This window comes from Trachypithecus francoisi, unplaced genomic scaffold, assembly GCF_009764315.1.
Source record: "Trachypithecus francoisi isolate TF-2019V2 unplaced genomic scaffold, Tfra_2.0 Lachesis_group15, whole genome shotgun sequence".
Lineage (NCBI taxonomy): Eukaryota > Metazoa > Chordata > Mammalia > Primates > Cercopithecidae > Trachypithecus > Trachypithecus francoisi.
Window position 1 is genome coordinate 40,678,810 of NW_022681460.1, and position 19,402 is coordinate 40,698,211.

Below are 19,402 nucleotides of genomic sequence, written 5' to 3' on the forward strand. Positions count from 1 at the left end.
CAATCTTTCAATTTCACAGAATTTTAAAGGAACGATGAAATAATGTATTATTATCATCTGTTATAAACTGAATATTGCTTTAAAAATCTGTCAGGTTTATTTTTTCTTACAGTATATGAGCCCGGGGCCTCATCAGATTTGGTTCCATTGAAATATATTTCTTAGAAGAAAAAATAGCCTATGCGTCTTACATAAGTCTGTAGTCAGCTATAATGGTTAATGTGCAATCTCCCTGGAAAGATCTGTTTTACAAGGAAAATGTTGACACAGTTTTAATTATAGCACTCAGGTGAGCACTGTTATAATTTTTAATATTCCTCCATGGTAACATTTTCATTGTTCTGGTAAAGGAAAATGCTCTGATGCTGAGTCCCTAGTTTCTGGTGATTTTGGATTTTATGGGAAAGTTGTCTTTTTGAACTGAAACTTTTCATTCGGTCTCAAAGAAGAGAATGTAACTATAAGATCTGTCACATTTATTTATTAGTATATACTTTTCTCTCTATGGCAGTTGTTACTCTGGTTTATTACATCATTATTTCACCTTACATGACTCACGTTACAGAGGGGAGCTTCTGTGTAGTATTGCATGGCAAGTCTCAACTCGTGCTCACTTGCATTAGGGAAACATCACATTTTTAAAGAAACTGTATGTAATATTAAAACAGTAACATGCTAAAATTTTGTCTTTATTGGAATTCAAGGTGTTATAACATAACATATAAAACAATGTACTTTAATATAGAACGATCACTGAACTCTTCCCTTTGAGAACATAAATTAGAAGATAAAGAACATGCTTGATACTCTGTTTAGAAAGGAAAAGATTCGTCGATGCATCATCATCCATTCTATTAAAACATGCTTTCCTGGCTTCCTACTTGTTGCCCAAGAGCTCGTCAGCTTGCCCTGCTCTTTGATGGAGGTTCAGCAGTGAGTTTTTGACTTGCTCCTGTGCCCTTCCTTTGTCTTTTTCTGAATTTGAAGAAGTGTGGAATTTATGCTGCCTTTTGTGCACTGAGGGGAAACTGGTGCCCTGGCGTATCTCAGTGGGATGACAAGACTGATAAGGATATGGACACTTGTGCCTCACAGTGTGGGATTCTGCAAAGAGGAGGACTCAGTATGCACCTTCAGCAGAGCTGTCTGCATCCAGATTTTACATAGGAGCACAATAATAGCTGCCCTTGGTCAAGGAGCAGAATAAAGGCTATCAGCAAAAATACTAGTCATTGCTTACTCAGCTCTTCATGATGAAGTAAAAGACAATATTTGTAGACCAAGACAAAAAAATACTTGTTACTTTAAGACAATGTCATAGGGCTTTATTCTTTGTTAGCATTGCTTAAAAAGATTTGATCACTCATCTGATGAGAACCTGCTTTTTAAGGGCACTTGTATTTATATGCATTTGCAAGATATAAAGACAGTTCTATGGAAGAGTGCAGTGATGTCTATTCTTGAATTTGGGATGACTTCATAATTAATGTATTTTCTGGAAATCTGAGAATAATATTTTCATTGTTTTGGCATTCCTTTGGGGTTATAGTGTATGATATATATGGATATATACAAACAGAATTCAAAACATCCACTTCTTTAAAAGGATCAGGAATTTTAGACGTCAAAACAGCAGCTTCTATCTGAGTGTGTTTCACATGAACAATAAAGGAATTAGAATCACAATATGAGGACTTGATAATGTTAGGAATGTAACATTTTTTCATATAATTATTTCTGAAATACATATGAGTAACTTGTATATTTTAATTGAACTAGGGCAATATTTGTAGCATTTAGGATTATATACTATTATGTTTAGGATTATATATCATATATTCTACTCTGTAGAATAGCAATCAGTAGGGATATGCTGAGAAAACTAAAGGGAAGGTATTATTTGTTCTGTATATTTTTGGGCCAACTTTAGTTAACAGGAAATAATCTAGAATTAAAATACATTTAAAAAATAGACCGGGTGCAGTGGCTCATGCCTGTAATCCCAGCACTTTAGGAGGCCAAGGCAGATGGATCATTTGAGGTCAGGAATTTGAGACCAGCCTGGCCAACATGATAAAACCGCATCTCTACTAAAAATACAAAAATCAGCTGGGTGGTAGTGGCACACGCTTGTAATCCCAGCTACTCGGGAGGCTGAGGCAGGAGAATCGCTTGAGCCTGGGAGGCAGAAGTTTTAGTAAGCCAAGATCGCACCCCTACACTCCAGTCTGGGCAGCAGAGTGAGACCCTGTCTCAAAAATAAATAAATAAATAAATAAATAAATAAATAAATAAATAAATAAATGTAAAATATATGATCTCATAAAAAGCGAAGCAATAATTCAAGACTCCAGACATGTCCTTTCCCCTCATATTTGTTCTGTAATTACAAACTCTTTAATTGGTATCATAAACCTATTGTCTTTATTTCTGAAGTAATCCATAAATGAGGCTCATTGAAAAATACTGCCAACCTATTTTGAAGCAAAGCATTCTTATTTTTAAAGCAGAATTTTTCTAATTTATTGAATATAGAAGTTATATTTGGACTTAGTGCATTTGCCTGGATTTTCTCTTGAAATAATTATTGATGGAAAAATAATGACAAGTAGATATAATAAAAAAATACATTGTATAGGTTAAAAACTTAGTTTCTAGTTCTAGCTTTTCTGCTAATTCATTGTATGACTTGGGTTAAGTCGGTTAACTTGTCTGGATTTGATTTCCATTTGTAAAATTGAAAAGCTTGAGCCAAATGGACTCAGCTTTCTTCTTGCTCAAATATTTTATAAGTTATGTGAAGGTTTAAAAGACTACAGTGCCTATTGCCTTGCCAAGAATCTCAAATAGAAGTGGCCAACACCAAACATGTGAGGGAGGAAAACAAGGGCGTATGTATCTATGTTTAGGGCACTGAATGCTGCAGTGTGGAGCCTTGAGGGCTTATAAAGGCCTTATAAGAAAGCCATAAAGATGAGATAATAAAATAGAAAACTGAAGCCTGTGATAGATAAATATGTGTGTGTATGTATGTGTGAATAAAGAAATTGATACTATTTGTTTAAGAGAATGTGAGAAATAGCCTAAAAACAGGATTTTCCATTTATGCAACAAATATTTATAGCAAACTGTGGGTCAGCTGCTGTTCTTTGCAAATATCTGAGGATCAATTGGGTTGAAGTTGGATTAAACTGTAGTTAATGTTCCTTTTAGGAAGAAACAATTCTCCATTGTGGTCAGGTGAACTGGGTCAGGCAGGGTGCTTGAGACACCTCCTGTTGTATGTGGAAATAACGTCCCCTGTGTTGCAGGTAGTTTAGGAATTGTCTTACCTAATGGCCATGTTTCCTAAACACTCTTTTGTAATGTCCTCCTAAACTGAATCTGTCGTTTCTTTTCCACTCTTGCTGGCTTGGCCACCAAAAAGGCTGCCTGCTCCATTTTCTTCCCGATTAAATCCTAGAATTTAGGGTGATAGGGATTTCAGTATGCCAGAATAAATAAGATAGGATAGGATTCAGCTTACCCTGAATTGTGCTTTCTCAGTGTAATGTCATTATTTTAAAAGCCACCAGTTCCAAGAATAATCTTTTTCAAGCTTAAGCACCAAAATATACCACAAAGCTAACTGTTGTCTTTGGGTTCCATGATGCCCCAATGATAAATCAGCTTTCTTCTTGCTGTAGTCTCTAAGCTCCTTAAATGGGCTCCAGGATTCCCTCTACCAGCATGGCAGTGAATAGTGTCAGATGAAGTTCACAACACAGAGGTGACTTTGAAGTGGCCCATTGTTTTGAATTTTCTTTGCCATTTTTAAATTATTATTTGAATAAACAAGAGTTATCTGTGATTTCAGTGGGGTTTTTCCTTTAGATTCTTATGAATGTGAAAACAGAGCACAGTAACACTTTTACATTTATGTGTTTATTATTGCAAAGGCAAAAATGCAGAGTGTTTCTATGGCTTACTTTATGTTATCAGAATCAGCCATCGATTTATAGACTGTATAGAACTAAGGTCTCAAAAAATGCTACCTCATCTGTAATATTAAGCTAATTAAGTATCCTATATCATAACCTAAGCATTACTTCAACTTCATTGGATTTATACCTGCTTAAATTTAAAAAAAACAGAGTGAATTTTCTCTGATAAGGCAGCAATTTACCGTAGTGGATGGAACAGTTAATATATACAGCTTCCTAAAGTAACTAAAGTCATGACAGCCTGATAGGAGAATACTGTTATGAATGGAAATCTGTCCAAAGCCTTCCTATTCAAAGTGTGGTACATGGGCCAGTGGCATATGCAACGAGGAGCTTGTTGGAAGTGCAGACTCCTCATCCTCCAGTCCCCCACCTACTGAATCAGAGCCTAGATTGTGACCAGAAACCCCCGTGTAATTTGTGTACATGTTAAGTTTGTGGTTGGCGACAAGATAGTTGTAAATTAGATTCACCTTTGATCTGGAACAAATATAAATCCAACAAGTAGGGATGATGTGTGTAGTCTGAAAATATTAATAAATGATAAAAGTTCAAAGTTATATGAAATCTATGAGAAGTTAGAAATGTTGGAAAGAAATAAGATAAAAATATCTCAGAAAATGCAAACTAATAGTTATGCAAAAAATATTCTGTAATACATAGTATTTGGAGAAATTGAACATAGAAAACATCATGACACATGTGACGTGGGATGATAGTAGACCACAAACCAGAAATTAATCGGTAATAGGTCACAGTGGTCACTGTTCCATGGCCAATTTTATTCTTTAGAGATTTTCTTAAAAGCATAGCATAGTTGAGGCTTGTGTGCTTCTCACGCAGTTAGTAACACTGTTTGCTAGAAAGATAAACCGGAGGTTGTTCAGAGATGGGCTAGAAGATTGATTATGACATAGGAAGAACTGATTTATGAGGAGAGAGAAAAATAATTAAATGGGCAGCACTATGCTATAAAAAGAGCCTATGGAGACATGGATATTTATCTAATGTCTCTAGTGCTGTTTCCCATAGTATCTATATGAAAGAAGCAGAACTGTACGGATATAAGAATGCCAAGAAATTGGTTGCAGAGCAAAGCAATATCAGCTAGAATTACTTGATTAAATTAGGAACAATAGCAAATATTATATTTCAGAAAATTTTACCTGGTCCCTAAGAAATGACCTTGAGCCGGATGACTTTATCCCTGAGAACTTTTGCAAACTGTGGGCAAAGAGTGGAAAATTGTTTATATCAAGTTGCCGAACAGTCTCCCCAGAAATAATTGGAACCCCATCTCTTGAAAATTCCAAGATTAGGGTAGAGAAAACCTAGGGTATGGCATGTGGGAACTGTCTCCACTTGTGGCAGAGACCTGGTGATTGATGAGTACCATTTTTCCATATCACTCATTTCTTTCGCAATATCTTTGATTATTGCAGATATTACCATACATAGATAATTTTTTTTGTCAGGTTGGTATCTTATTTAGTTAAAAACGCTACCTTCTATAAAAGCATCTGGAGCGTATCGCTTGTCTGACCTCTACCGTGCCTGCCTCCTTGTCACCTAGCGACATTCCTTTTTCATTTCTCTCACTCTGTCACTCATTAAGAGATGCAATTCATGACATTGCAGAAGTGAATTCACTTCCACATTCACTTGATTCAGAAAACTAAAAAGACAAGCCCCAAATGCATCTTGACTTTTGGAACCCTTTTTCAAATAGATGCAGAAACTCTGAATGTCTGAAATCATCCAGTGCCTTAGAGAGTTTAGTGATTCTTTTCACTAGGATGAAAACCCAGTTTGTGTTTGCCAAGGAGCAGTGGTCTGAGAATACGACATTTCCTTTTCCCTCCCTCAGTACACTTCCCCCCCATCCCCTAGTGAAATCTATCATATGAACAGGGAAGTCCAGAATCCTGATTCCATGGTTCAAAAAGGAAGTAAAGCACAATAAAATTGAAGCAGGATATTTTCCTTGACATCTTTGCAAGCGGGAACTGGAGCACAGGTGATTGAGCTAGCTGGCTATTTCGGCGCTGGCAGGGGCAAACTCAAAACAGGCACCTCCTGCTGTTGGTGTGGGGGTGGTTGTGGCACCACTAAGAAGAGATGGAAATCACATTGTTCTGAATTGCTTATCTGATTGCTGGGCCAAATGCTCATTCTACTTAGTAACATTTCTGCAGTTTGTAGCAAAACCCTTAACATTATAAAATAACAGGAGCCATTTCAAACCATAAAGGAAGAAAGGAAAGATAACCACAGAAAAGACTGGAGGCGGGGTTCTTAGCCAACCACCCATTAAATCTGGGACTGGGTCCAGTCCAGGGGCCTTCCAGCAACACTGAGGAGTGGCCTTGGCCAGATGCCTTCAGTTGCCCCAGGACTTTATTCTGGTCCCACATGGTGACTAAACCTCCATGAAGGGAAATAGAGCCAACATTCCTTTCACCTGAAGGAAAGAGAGAGATGGCAGGGTTGCATCCTGTCCTCTGCAAGGGTCATAGCTCAGAGGAAAGTCTGAGGACAATAAGAGACAGATCTACATTTTACTCACCCTTCTGATGCATCCTAGGCAGGTTCCCAGAGGAAGATCCTGGGCGGGCCCCCAGTTTCCCTGACCCCTTCATGGGCGGGAACCGGAATGTGAGTGCTGGAACTAGCCAGCCGCTTCAGCACCAGCAGAGGTGAACTTCACTCACTCGAACCAGCTGCACCCAACCCCTCATGGGAGGGAACATGCAGGTGAGTGGGTGCAGGACCTGGCAAGTGCTTTTGGGCACTGGCAGGAGCAAACCTCAGTGCAGGCCCCACCGCAGCATCTAGTGGGGAGTGCCTGTAGCCCTCAAAGCCCTAGAAGGAGTGTTACACTCTGCCCTTTTTATCTTTGCCATCTGTGGGTGGCTTAAATATTAACAGCTCAGTGGAGGGTCACCCTCTTGGCACCTGAGTTCTTGTCTGGCATTCAGGAGGAATGAAGTCACACAAACAAGTTGAAGGTGGTAAATGTGGGGGATTTTATTGCCAATGAAAGTGGCTCTCAGCAGAAAGGGGAGCTGGAAAGGGGATGGGGTGGGAAGGTAATCTTCCCCTGAAATTTGGCCATCACCCACCAGACTCCTCTCTGAAGCTGTGCTGTCAAGCCATCCCTCTGAAGTCAAGCCACTTCTCTCCAACTGTAGTGTCTGACATCTAGCTGCTGCTTCTCCTCTTGATGTTCAACTGCTTCTCCTCTCTGCTGGCTGGGTCAGGGGTTTTTATGGGTACAGGATGGGGGGTGGGGCGGGTCATGGGTGGTTTTGGAAAAGTCAACATTCGAGCATAAAACAGGAATGTATGTTCTCACTTTGGGCTGCGGTGCCAGGCTTGAGGGTGAGACCCTTACTGGGACCTACCTTCTTCTGCCCAGAATTTCCTGCCTCCTGCCCCTATCAAATTATTTAATATTCTATTTCTTTGCTTCATTTTTTTCTGCTAATTCCTTCAGACTCACATTCACATTGTCTGGGAAACCTACTTTAATGTAAGTGCTACTAAGAATAATTCATATCAAATACGCTGACTGAGATGTTAGATATACTTCATTATGCTGGTGTCTGGGAAGGTTTGCCAAACGTAACTATTAAATCACACTAATTAAAATAATTTAGGTGCTCCATAAATGAACTGTGCTTTTTTCGTTGATGATTTTTTTTTTCTTCCCCCAAGATGGAGTCTTGCTCTGTCGCCCAGGCTGGAGTACAGTGATGCAATCTCAGCTCACTGCAATCTTCACCTCCCAGGTTCAAGCAATTCTCCTGCCTTAGCCTCCCAAGTAGCTGGAACTACAGGCATGTGCCACCACACCCGGCTAATTTTTGTATTCTTAGTACAGACAGGGTTTCACCATGTTGGCCAGGCTGGTCTCGAACCCTTGAGCTCGTGATCCGCCTGCCTCGGCCTCCCAAAGTGCTGGGATTACAGGCATGAGCTACTGTGCCTGGCCCTGATGATTTTTTTTAATTAAAAAAAAGGAGAATTTCTTAAAACTAAAGCAGTATATTGTCATAACAAAATTAAACAATAATTTTTTATTATTTAATAATAAATGTGTAATTTTATTTATATGATTTTATTATAAATAAAATTAAACAATTTTTATTATTTATGACAATGTACCTTCTTTAGTTTTAAGAAATTCTCACTGCTGATATCAAAATGTTATAATTCCTTTCCTTCTTAAAAGAGATCTGAAAGGAATAAAAAGGTTAGGATTACATTCTGCTATTATGTACATATTGCAAAGATGATCTCCTCTATATTCTGTTTTTGTGAAAATGACTCTAACAAATTGCCAATATCTTACATGTGCAAATAACAACTGTCTTCAAGGTAAAAATTAATTGAGGGAAAAAAATTAATAGGTTAGAATCTTACTCTTTCTTTTATTGCTTCCTGACTGTTATACCTACTACAGGAATGTGGGGTGGGAGGGGGAGTCTTTTTTCTTTCTAAATCATTCTACTAGTGTTATATTGATTTTCTCTCAAGTACACCCTGTGGTCTCAGATGATCACATATTTTCTTACGTTACTCATATTGATACAGCATCTTGGCTTATGGGTTGACATATATTACTTGAGCTATGATGACACTGCCCACCATTGACATTTCCTGGTGGTGGGGTGTACCGAGCCTCTTATGCATGAAACATAAGGGAACAGGCTATTTCACAACAGTATTTTCGTTCTTTGAAAATCAATTATTGTTCACCCCAAATGATATCTGAAGCCCCCGTCAGTGTTGCTTCACATTGTTTGTTATCCCTACAGCAATGTCTTGAGTTTTTTTGTGTCTTTGCTGATACAGAAAAAAAGTTACTCATCTGGGCATCAAAATATTCCAGTTATACTGTTTGTAAGAAAGTCTGTATTATTCCCTGCCTGGAAGAATACAGGTAACCTACCTATATGCTGTTGCTTTCTGTCTTTCTTTCTTAGCTTTGTATCTCTTCTCATCTCGCTTCCCTCTGTTTCAGCTAGCTGTGAGGTGGTTGGAACACAACTGCCACTACCAGCACATGGACGAGCTCCTGCAATACATCCGCTTTGGCCTAATGGATGTGGATACTCTCCATACAGTTGCCCTGTCCCACCCCCTTGTCCAAGCAAGTGAGACTGCAACAGCCCTTGTCAACGAGGCCCTGGAATACCACCAGAGCATCTATGCACAGCCCGTCTGGCAGACTCGCAGGACCAAACCACGGTTCCAGTCAGACACTCTGTATATCATTGGTGGGAAAAAGCGCGAGGTCTGCAAGGTCAAGGAACTTCGGTACTTCAATCCTGTCGATCAGGAGAATGCTCTCATAGCCGCCATTGCCAACTGGAGTGAGCTGGCTCCCATGCCTGTGGGAAGGAGCCACCATTGTGTGGCAGTCATGGGGGACTTCCTGTTTGTGGCTGGAGGGGAAGTTGAGCATGCCAGTGGCCGGACGTGTGCTGTGAGGACTGCCTGTCGCTATGACCCCCGCAGTAATTCCTGGGCAGAGATAGCACCCATGAAAAACTGCCGGGAGCATTTTGTGCTGGGTGCCATGGAGGAATACCTCTATGCAGTTGGGGGCAGGAATGAACTGCGCCAGGTTCTGCCTACAGTTGAGCGATATTGCCCCAAGAAGAACAAATGGACTTTTGTTCAGTCCTTTGACAGATCCCTTTCATGCCATGCTGGATATGTGGCTGATGGTCTTCTTTGGATATCAGGTAGAACATACCTCACGTTGGATTTATCAAAACACACTTTCATTGTGGTATACATTTAAAAGTCAAGCTTTAATAGTGTGGCCATGTGTAATTGAAAGATTGAACCAAGCGTGCCATTTGAGCTAATTAACATTCATTTATTGAGCACCTACTCTAGAGAGCAATGTGATTGGAAATAATGCGACTTTCTGTGACTTTCTGAGTGATTAATGGAATAAAAATTCAAGGTGGAAATTGTTGGTCCATCACAACTGTTTTTTTCTACCAGACCTTCTCCTGTCAGCTCTTGATTATTCATGGATTGTATTGCACAGCTTGTGGTTTATCTAGGTCCTTTGCTTTTTCTTTCACCCCTGGCTGCCTGACTAGAGCCATTTCATCAAAGACAAGACAAGAGAAGTAAAAGCCCAGTTAATCAGTTTTTCTGGGTATAGCAATAGGTATATATCCAAATAATCACTATGCTGTGCATTGAGGGAGGGGATTTAAGTTAACACAACAAAGTTGTTGTTGTTTCAGATAGGATCTCACTCTGTTACCCAGGCTGGAGTGCAGTGGTGCCATCTCGAATCATTGCAACCTCCACCTCTCAGGCTCAAGTGATCCTCCCACCTGAGCCTCCTAAACAGCTGGGACTACAGGAACCCAGCACCACACCCAGCTAATTTTTGTATTTTTTGTCAAGACAGGGTTTCACTACATTGCCCAGGCTGCCCTCGAACTCTTGAGCTCAAGCAATCCACCAGTCTTGGCCTCCCAAAGTGTTGGGATTACAGGCGTGAGCCACTGCGCCCAGCCTAAAACAAAAAAATTTCTTTAAATGATCTGTGAATGGTAATTACTTGTGCCATTCTAACCCTTCATTCCAATTTACTCTCCCATTTTTACTGATGGTGCAGTTTGAGCTCTAGTTTACCTTTCATCTCTTGAAAACCTTTTGATTATGGAAAGAGTAGGGAGACTAGAATAATCAACCCCATCTACCCACAACCCAGAATCCACAGTTAACTACTCCTTGCCAATCTTGTTTTCTCCACACCCACAGACCTTTCACACCCCTCTGGGCTGCCTTTTTGCTTATACAGAAGGAGTCTGTGAGGCATATGGCTATCAACATCACATTATCAACCTGTGTTTTCAATCTTAGTTTTGAGAAAGGGCCCAAGTGTTCTCCTTTGAAAGGTTTTTCTATCAAGAAGAGAGCTGAATTTTCTCCCAATTGGAAGATACTCGTATTGTAACCCAAATGGAGCTTGTTGGATTTCTATGTCATCAAGCACTAAGAGGAATAGAAAGGGTAAAAAACTTAAATATTAAGAATAATCCTGATGTTTGTACTTAGAAGAAATCATTACCTTTAAGTACCCCTGCAAAGGCTTCTCAGCTTTCCTCAATAATCATCTGTAGTGTTCTAACACCTGCTCTGACAAAATTCTCCCTTGCACTTCTTTAAACTAAATTCATTTGGACTTTGACTGTTTGTTCTTCTGCTGTCCTCAATAACCAGGAAGACAGTCACAGGCTCAGCTTCTCTGAGTGGTGCCTCAGTTATTGGCAACTCACTGATTTTTGTTGACAGAACCTAGCTCACATCAGAGTTTAAGTGCTCAATAAATTAATGAATGAAGTGAAGACTAGGACTAAGGAAGCAGATAGATGAAGAGGATCCAACATTTACTGGCTCTATACCAAAGAAACATTAGAAACAAGTATGTATGTTAGTATATGTAGATATATTTAAATTAAAACCTCATTTATCTAATTACTGTTCCTTTTTCTTTAAATATATATTTCAGCAGTTAATAACCATCAGGACTATATTATTTTAGCTGTGCTGAAGAAATTTCAAGCTAGGCAGCAAATAAGTCTTTGCTAATAGAAGGAACAGATCTGTACTTGTCTTGGATGGCAAAACAACGATGGGTTTATGAAATCAATGCCATTTACGTTTTCTCCCATTGAGATTCCTTCCATTAACTCATTTAGTTTCACATATTATTAAAATGCTGTATTCCTAAATTTTGCACTGCATTTTCTAAGTTTTGTATGAATATCTCATAAATATTTTAATAAATATTCCTTGTGTTTTGGCTGTAAACCTAGCTTGTAAGAGAATGCTGGGTTTTCCCTTACATAGTCTTAAAGATATCATGATTTAATACCTTCTTTAGTGAGGCCTTAAGAAAGCACAGAAGCTCCTCTTAGACTCGCTAGATCCGTTGTCCTGGTATCAAGTTGACTTCCCTTTCAATATGGGTCTACATGTTTCCTTTTCCATTTTATTAAATCTATCAACTTATTACAGATCCTTATTGCTATCTCACTTTGTTTTTCTCCTACTGTGAAAGGAGATACATTTTCTTTGTTCTTGTTTTACACTAATATATGCTGCCTGTGTTAACCATACTTAATGAAAACAATCACAATTTTCTCAGGTTTGTTTCTCCCTACTGTGTACTTGAGATGAGAAACTCACTTTGCTGTGTACAGTACAATACCTTTAATTGGAAAGAAGAGGAAATCACCAGTGACATTTCTAATACCTTCAGTCGTCTGCCTCTTTCCTCAGGCCCAGCTTATAATAAATCAATTGTGAATCTAACCATGAGTAGGGAGGGGTGACTAGATTTGCTAATGGGCCCCTTAACAAAAATACAGGTATAGTTCACCCTGCTGTTCACTGAGTTGGGAGTGTAACCTGATTTATTGGAGCAAATGCAAATGTTTGAGGCTATTCCTTATCCTTTACCAAATAATCGTGTATTTCCAATTTAATTGATGGGGCATCCTTCTGGTATTTTGCAAACTTTGCCTGAGGTGGGGGTAGTATGGATTATAGAAGGTGGATTTTAGGGTCTTGGTTCTGTTCCCTAGAACACAGAATGAATGTTTCTTTAGAGACTTGACATTTCCAGCATGCTCATTCCTTCTCCACACCTGTCCCCCATTTCATTCCATTTTGGGGTCAGGAAATCTTGAAACCTGTTTATAGTTTTTAAAGTATGACAAGCAGAAAGGAATTCAGAAAATCATGCTGTATGTACATATCCATTAGCATTTAATTAAAGATGTTAGAGTCGAATTTTACAGGCTCCTGTAGCGTTTGACATTGTGACCCAATTCACAAGTGTTCCATACCATTCTGATTTGAAATTCACAGTATCAAAGTAAAATAAGCACTTAAATATCCTACAGCTGTATTTTTAAAATATATGCTCTCTGTTGGAAGGTATACTTTGTGAACTACTAAAAAGAACCTTTTTTGTGTGTGTGAGGGAAAATTAATACTGAGCTCATCTTGAAGAACAGCTTATTTTTTCATTTTCATCAAATGATAACAAAATAAGAGGCTAACTGCAAAGTTAGTGCTTTAAAACTATAAAAATAAGACAAATGTTACTGTATTTACTCAAAAGCAGTATTAAGTGCTTTCTTGATTCTCTTGGTGAATGTCACATCCTTGTAAAGTATAGTGCTGAGTCACAGATACATGAAATTCATTTAGCAAACATACTTCCTGCCCTCTAGGAGATGGCAATCAAATAATTTTTCAGGTATTTCGTTAATGAAAGGACATTTGTTAAACCTTCTTTAACTCCCTAGAAGCTATGTGTATTTTCATCTTGATTAAATTTATATGAAGTTTGCATTGCCCCATTTTAAAAAACTTTAATTTATTCAAAGCTACCAATAGGACTTGGGTTTTTCTAGTATTAATTAAAATACTGTAAAATTTTATTAACATTTAAAAATATAATTGCCTTATCTTTATGCAGATATTGTTTTACTTACATCTTGAGAACTGTAGACAAAGCCGGGTGCAGTGGCTTACACCTGTAATCCCAGCACTTTGGGAGGCAGAGGAGGGCAGATCGCCTGAGGTCAGGAGTTCAAGACCAGCCTGGCCAGCATGGTGAAACCCCATCTCTACTAAAAATGCAAAAATTAGCTGGGCGTGGTGGCAGGTGCCTATAATTCCAGCTACTTGGGAGGCTGAGACAGGAGACTTGCTTGAACCCGGGAGGTGGAGGTTGCAGTGAGTCAAGGTCATATCATTGCACTCCAGCCTGGGCAAGAAGAGCGAACCTGTATCTCAAAAAAAAAAAAAAAAAAAAAAGAATTGTAGACAAAATATTGGGAACTAAAAGCAGGCATAGCAGAGGCTGAGTTGTGGTGCACTGAGACCACAGACTGTGGTCACACACACAAAAAACTTGTGCTGCATTTTTTATCCATCATGAGATGCTGAGCTAAAGTTCCTAACCTCTCCAAGTCCTGTTCCGGGATAGTGCTGGAGCATTAAAGTAGCATATAGTAGAGGGAACAGACTTTCAAACAGGTAATTAGAGGGTGACAGCAGAAGTCTTTCCAAGGTACAAAAGTAGTGCAAAGCAGGGAGTGACTATTGCAGAAGGCATGAAAGGTAGCACCTAAAATAATTGAGGAATTATTTTAACCCTGAAGGTGCCTAACTTAGCTTCAGGTCCATTGGCTATTTTCTATTATCCATTAACTCCTCCCTGTCCTCATACTTGAACTTCATGGTCCAGTCACTTCAATAATTATCTTGTCCTCTGGGAAACATGCAGTGTTTGACAAACCCAGTGATCTGCTTGGTCTGTGTCTGTACCTAGGCGGCTCTGCCTGTGGGAGGAGGACAATCAGCAGGAAGGCTTGATATGGGTATATTCTCAGCACATCACGCACAGTGGCACTCTCAGCCCTCTCTATACCCTACTGCTGCTCTCTCACGCCTTTCCTTCACTGGCTGGAACTTCTTGACTTTCCTCAGAACCCAGAGAGACTCTTCTCAGACTCAGAGAGAAGATCTTGCCTTTGGTTTCTCAGAGCAAATGTAAGTGAGATAATAGGAGGAGGAGGCAGAGAGTGTGACAAGAGAGATGGATAAGAGTTTATCTGGAAAGGGGCTAAGGGCAGAAGTTTGGGAAACACTAGCAAGGAGGGTGCAGGGTTAGCAGGTACTAAGGAAGGAGCCTGAGAATGTGGAATGGGCGGGGTCGGAGGAGGAGGAGGAGTGTCACAGAAACCAAAACCGAAAAAGAAGGTGCAGTGAGAGCTGTTCAATACTACAGGGATATTAAGGTCCAAAATATTTCCACTGCATTTTTTACTTGGGAAAATTTTAGTGAAAGCAGTTTCAGGGGATTGGAAGAAGGTGGAAACTAGAATACAGTAGTTTAAGGTATGATAGAAACGTGAGGAAATAGAAACCCCAGGTACAGATTACCTTGGCAAAAAGTTAGGATAAAGCCCGTCTTAATCTAATACTAATGAAAAAGTGTATTATCTAAACTTCAATCCCCGAATCTGAGCTTATCAGACAACTTTCAAATTAAGAATCTGGCTTCCTGTATACATATAGGGAGAGAATGGGCTGTTTTTAGTTGTACACATATTTTAGTTCATGTAACAGCCTCATTTTTTCACTATAAATTAATAAGCATTTTGGCTTTAGGAAGAATAAAGGCGATTAAGAAGTAAAGAAAGGAAGGAAGAAGGGAGTTTGGCTGAGTAGTTAGAAGAGGAAATCCAGAGGTGAAGGAGGGGTTTTGTTTGTTTAAGGATGCAAGTGCACTAAGCATATTTGTAAATAAGGAAAGAGAGTGAAATTGAAGGTGTAGGGAGGAGGGGCATCCATTTGGCTGGTAAACGCTGAGAGCATTTCCCAGGTACCAGGAACAGTGAAGAGTCCTGAGGATACAATATTGACAACAGACACAGAGTCCTGAAAGGCAAGAGGGAGCTGGGCAGGGGTCAGGTCTTGAACTTGAGAAGGGAGGGACCCTTAAGCCTGGAGAGAAGGAGATAATTATGGGTGTGAACCTAGGTAAGCTCACAGGTGAAGGGCAGGAACCTGAGGAGTTTCTTGTAGATTGATTCAAATGAGAAACAGGTCTGTCGAGATTATGCCTGTCGGGACTAAGTAGAGGACCTGAGGAGAGTGACCTTGGAATAAGCCTCTGAGAGAAAACAGAGGGAATTAACCGGTTAAAGAAAAATAGGTGTACAGAATCCACACTAACCTTGGAAACCACAAAACTGTAGTGGCTCCGTTTTCAAATTTCTGTCGTTTTGTGGTGCTCAGCAGAGGGCTGAAGAAGGCAGGTCTGTGGATTCACTCATGATGAAAGATTTTGAGACTGGAATAGTCCAGAGGATCCTCCTGGAAGGAGTTCAGCAAGCTAGGATCCCAGTTAAGTGAGAGGCAAGGGCTGAAGGTTTGCTCCAGTGTGTGTTGCGGGAGTAAGGAGTAAGAGAATGCCCCTTGTTGTCGCTGGAGGCAGCCATGATGTGAGGAAGCCACTTGCCTGATAGAGGTTTGGAGCTGGATAACTTGGCGCATCCACTTAAAAGTTCCTAGTGAATTGGAATGTCCATGAAGAATTAAATCTTTGTTGCTTTAGATGCTAGCAACCAGTTGCCCCCAGCAGTTACTTTTTCTTTTTTTCACTTGTGCCCCAATCTTTTCTACCCCACATCTGAAAGAGATGAAAAGAAAGCCACTGTAGTATTGAACTGAGGTGGAAACCAAACAGAAATGTAGTATTCCACAATGCTTGTTAGAGAGCTAATGATTTAAAGGAAAGAAAGCAATCAGATCACCTACGTTCTCCAAATAATTAACAAAGTTTTCATCCTAAACCGTCTTACCTGTATCCCGAAGAAGTTGTGCTTTGTTTATTTACCTTCACATCACTGCCCAGGAAATGGGGCTTGAAAAGGTTAAATGACTCCCCAGATCACACAGCTTAAACAGCTGAGAGAGTTAGAATTTGAACTCTGTGTCTCTGATTCTTTAGACCATGCTTTTCCCACCAAACCACACAGGTTACCAGTTGTTTATCATGACAGTGAAGGTCTGCAAAATAGATGCTTAAATTGTAAAAAGAACTTCCAAATGGCATAAGACTGAAAGTAAATGATACACAGAAGCAGAGTGCTATCTGGAGATTTGTTTAGAATCAACAATCATTGATTGTCCTTAATTGCTTAACTGTCCGTCCTTTTCAGGGCAGAGAAGAGACACATAATGTCTCTCTGTGATTTTACAGTTCAGTTTCTAAAACATAAAGTTAAAATGTAAAGAGAAAGGTGATAACATGGAACTACTCTAAAATACATTGGTGTAGATTAGAAAATTGTTTTCTGAAAGGATTATGTACTACAGGAGTCTAATGGCCTTTGAAATTGGTATTGTAAGTTTTGGGTTTTTTTGTTGTTGTTGTTGTTGTTGTTGTTTTATGTCCAAATCATTGGCTACAGAACTCTTCTCACGGAGAGAACCGCTTTTGTTTAGACGATTCATTTGTGTCTAACTAGATGGGTCTAGTAAAAGATGGTAAACTAAATGGTGAGCTGTATTGTTCTACCAAAGAATATTTGAATGATATCATTGCTTTATTCCCAAGAGGAAAGAAGATGGTTAAAGCTAGGCCATAGAAGTAGAGAATGGCTGAAGAACTTGGTTGATGGTAGAAGGGAGATAAAAGATCAAAGAGCACATCAAAGCTGGGACATTAAAGACAGACAGAGGTGGCCTTGAGAGTTTGACCCTGCTGGAAATGTGCAAAAATATTTGGAGGCAGGATTTCAGCTTTCTATAGAATGAGGAATGGGGGTTAAAGTGAATATTATTGAGATTATAAAGGGCAGGTGAATCTAATTGGTATCTGCATTATGGTTGATTTCACCCCCATTTTATCATTTCACTTATTAAACGATACATAATGCATACTTTGCATATTTCTGGGTCACAAGTTTGTATCTGTTTGCTCTAAATGACATAATTTATATTTTCAAATGCAGCAACCCTGCCTTTATGGGTATTTTGTAAATTAGAGACTTTGCAGGTTTTGAGTATATTAAGTACCCATCATCTGTGTGGGTTCCTCAGGTATGACAGAAATAATATGGATGCTAGTTTTAATTTAATGCATGGATTATGTATGCTTCTATTCAAGATGCTAATTTAGTAGAAAGATTCTTGGCTATAATTGTTTAGTATTATAAACGTCCAGAAAATATGGACAGTCTGATGTCATATAAAAATAGATAATAAGTTTGGTTTTGCATTTATTATAAATATTCCTATGGTATTACTTTTCTTAAGGGCTAACAATGAGTGTAGTCCTCTAAACAGTGACTAATAGGAACTCGCACTTAATGGCAGGTTATTCTTTAGGTAATTAAATTGTAAGCATGAAGTTTTAATCTTTCAAGAACTGGAGAAAGTTTATGGAAGAGAGAAACTTAAACTATTAAAGAAAGAAAAGGGCCTTGGATTCTATAAAAAAAAAAAAACAAAAAACTGGTAATTCTGGTTATTAGAAAAAAGAATTATAAGAAATCTATTTCACACTATGCAATTCATTCATTCATTCATTCAGTATTTCACATACAGTCATCTGTATCTTTTACGGAAATGGTAAGAAATTTTTATAAACAGCTACAGGATTGTAGCAAACTTCCCTCTGTAGATTGTCTCTATGCCATGCACTCTAGTTCATCTGAAACCTATGAGGAAGTATCATCATGTCTGTTTTGCATATGAGGAAGCTGAGCGTGGCTGTGTTAAATGGCTTCCCCAAGGATACAGTCATAGAGGACACATGTTAATGCCACAGCCTGTCCTGAAACTCTTCCCTTAGACTAGTGTGAACCTGGCCACTGCATGTCTCCAGGACAGTTGCAGAAAACTTGAGATGGTTTTCCTCAATCCTGAATTTGCTGGCAGAATTCCAACCTGGAGCATGCTCCACCCTATGTGTGGAGATCAGTTCTTTGCATCCCACTCTGTCCTGGTTGTGCATTAGCACTGCATTACGAACCATAGGCATCTACTCCTGGAGTTTACTCTGTTTAATCAACAGAGGTGTTTTCTGTCGTTAAAAGAAAATTAGCAGAGCCATCAGACTTGACCCAGTCTGCCCATGTACCATGAGAGCAGTTTTTCTGTATACTCTATTTTATGAGTACTGTCAGCATTGACCAGTTGTTGCTTTTGAGTAGAATATGAGTTTGAGAGTCAGTGATCTCAGTAGCAGAGACAAAGGTTGCTTGTTTGGCAGTCGCTTGTCATCTCTCCAGTATGCACTCATCCATTTGTCACAACATTTTGTGGCGAGTTGCACAGGGAAGCTTAAGAAAAATGCTTTTCTCCTGTCTTGATGATAGAAAGCATTTCTCACTGCTGGTAGCATGGTGGTAACTTTTCATTCCTTCTGGCAGTTTTTAAAGACTTATTTGACTTTGGGGGAACCTGCAGTATATCTTTAAGTCACAGTTCAAAAGTATAAGACAGGGTTGCTCATTTTCAATTTTGGCTGAAAAGTCTTAACTTTCACTGTGGCACTTCAAAGTTAGAGAAAACTTGGTTTTAAAAATGGATGCTGATATGAGATGGCATATTTAATGACAGATGTATCTATAGAAAGCTGTTAAGATGCAGATTATCCCCCCTGGGGTGGGGGAGGGAGATCAAAACTGCCAATCTATAAAATATACTCGATAGAGGAAGGCATGGAATCTATCTTTGCAAGTGCTTTGATTGCAGGGGACAGTATAGCAGCATGTGGCATCGTAACCCAGCGCAGACAAATCAGCTTGATGACTTTCAAAGCCAGGAATACTGCTGCAGGCAAGGGT

The 19,402-nt window shown here is 39.3% G+C and overlaps 1 protein-coding gene across 3 annotated transcripts in view; it reads left to right on the top strand.

The window, feature by feature from the left end:
- KLHL32 (kelch like family member 32) overlaps positions 1–19,402 on the top strand; it is a 223,090-nt gene that overhangs the window by 186,819 nt on the left and 16,869 nt on the right. For all 3 annotated transcript variants that reach the window (XM_033234659.1, XM_033234662.1, XM_033234660.1), the window contains one exon: positions 9,010–9,736. In XM_033234659.1, the coding sequence (XP_033090550.1) occupies positions 9,010–9,736 (727 nt within the window). The remainder of the gene's footprint in view (positions 1–9,009; positions 9,737–19,402) is intronic.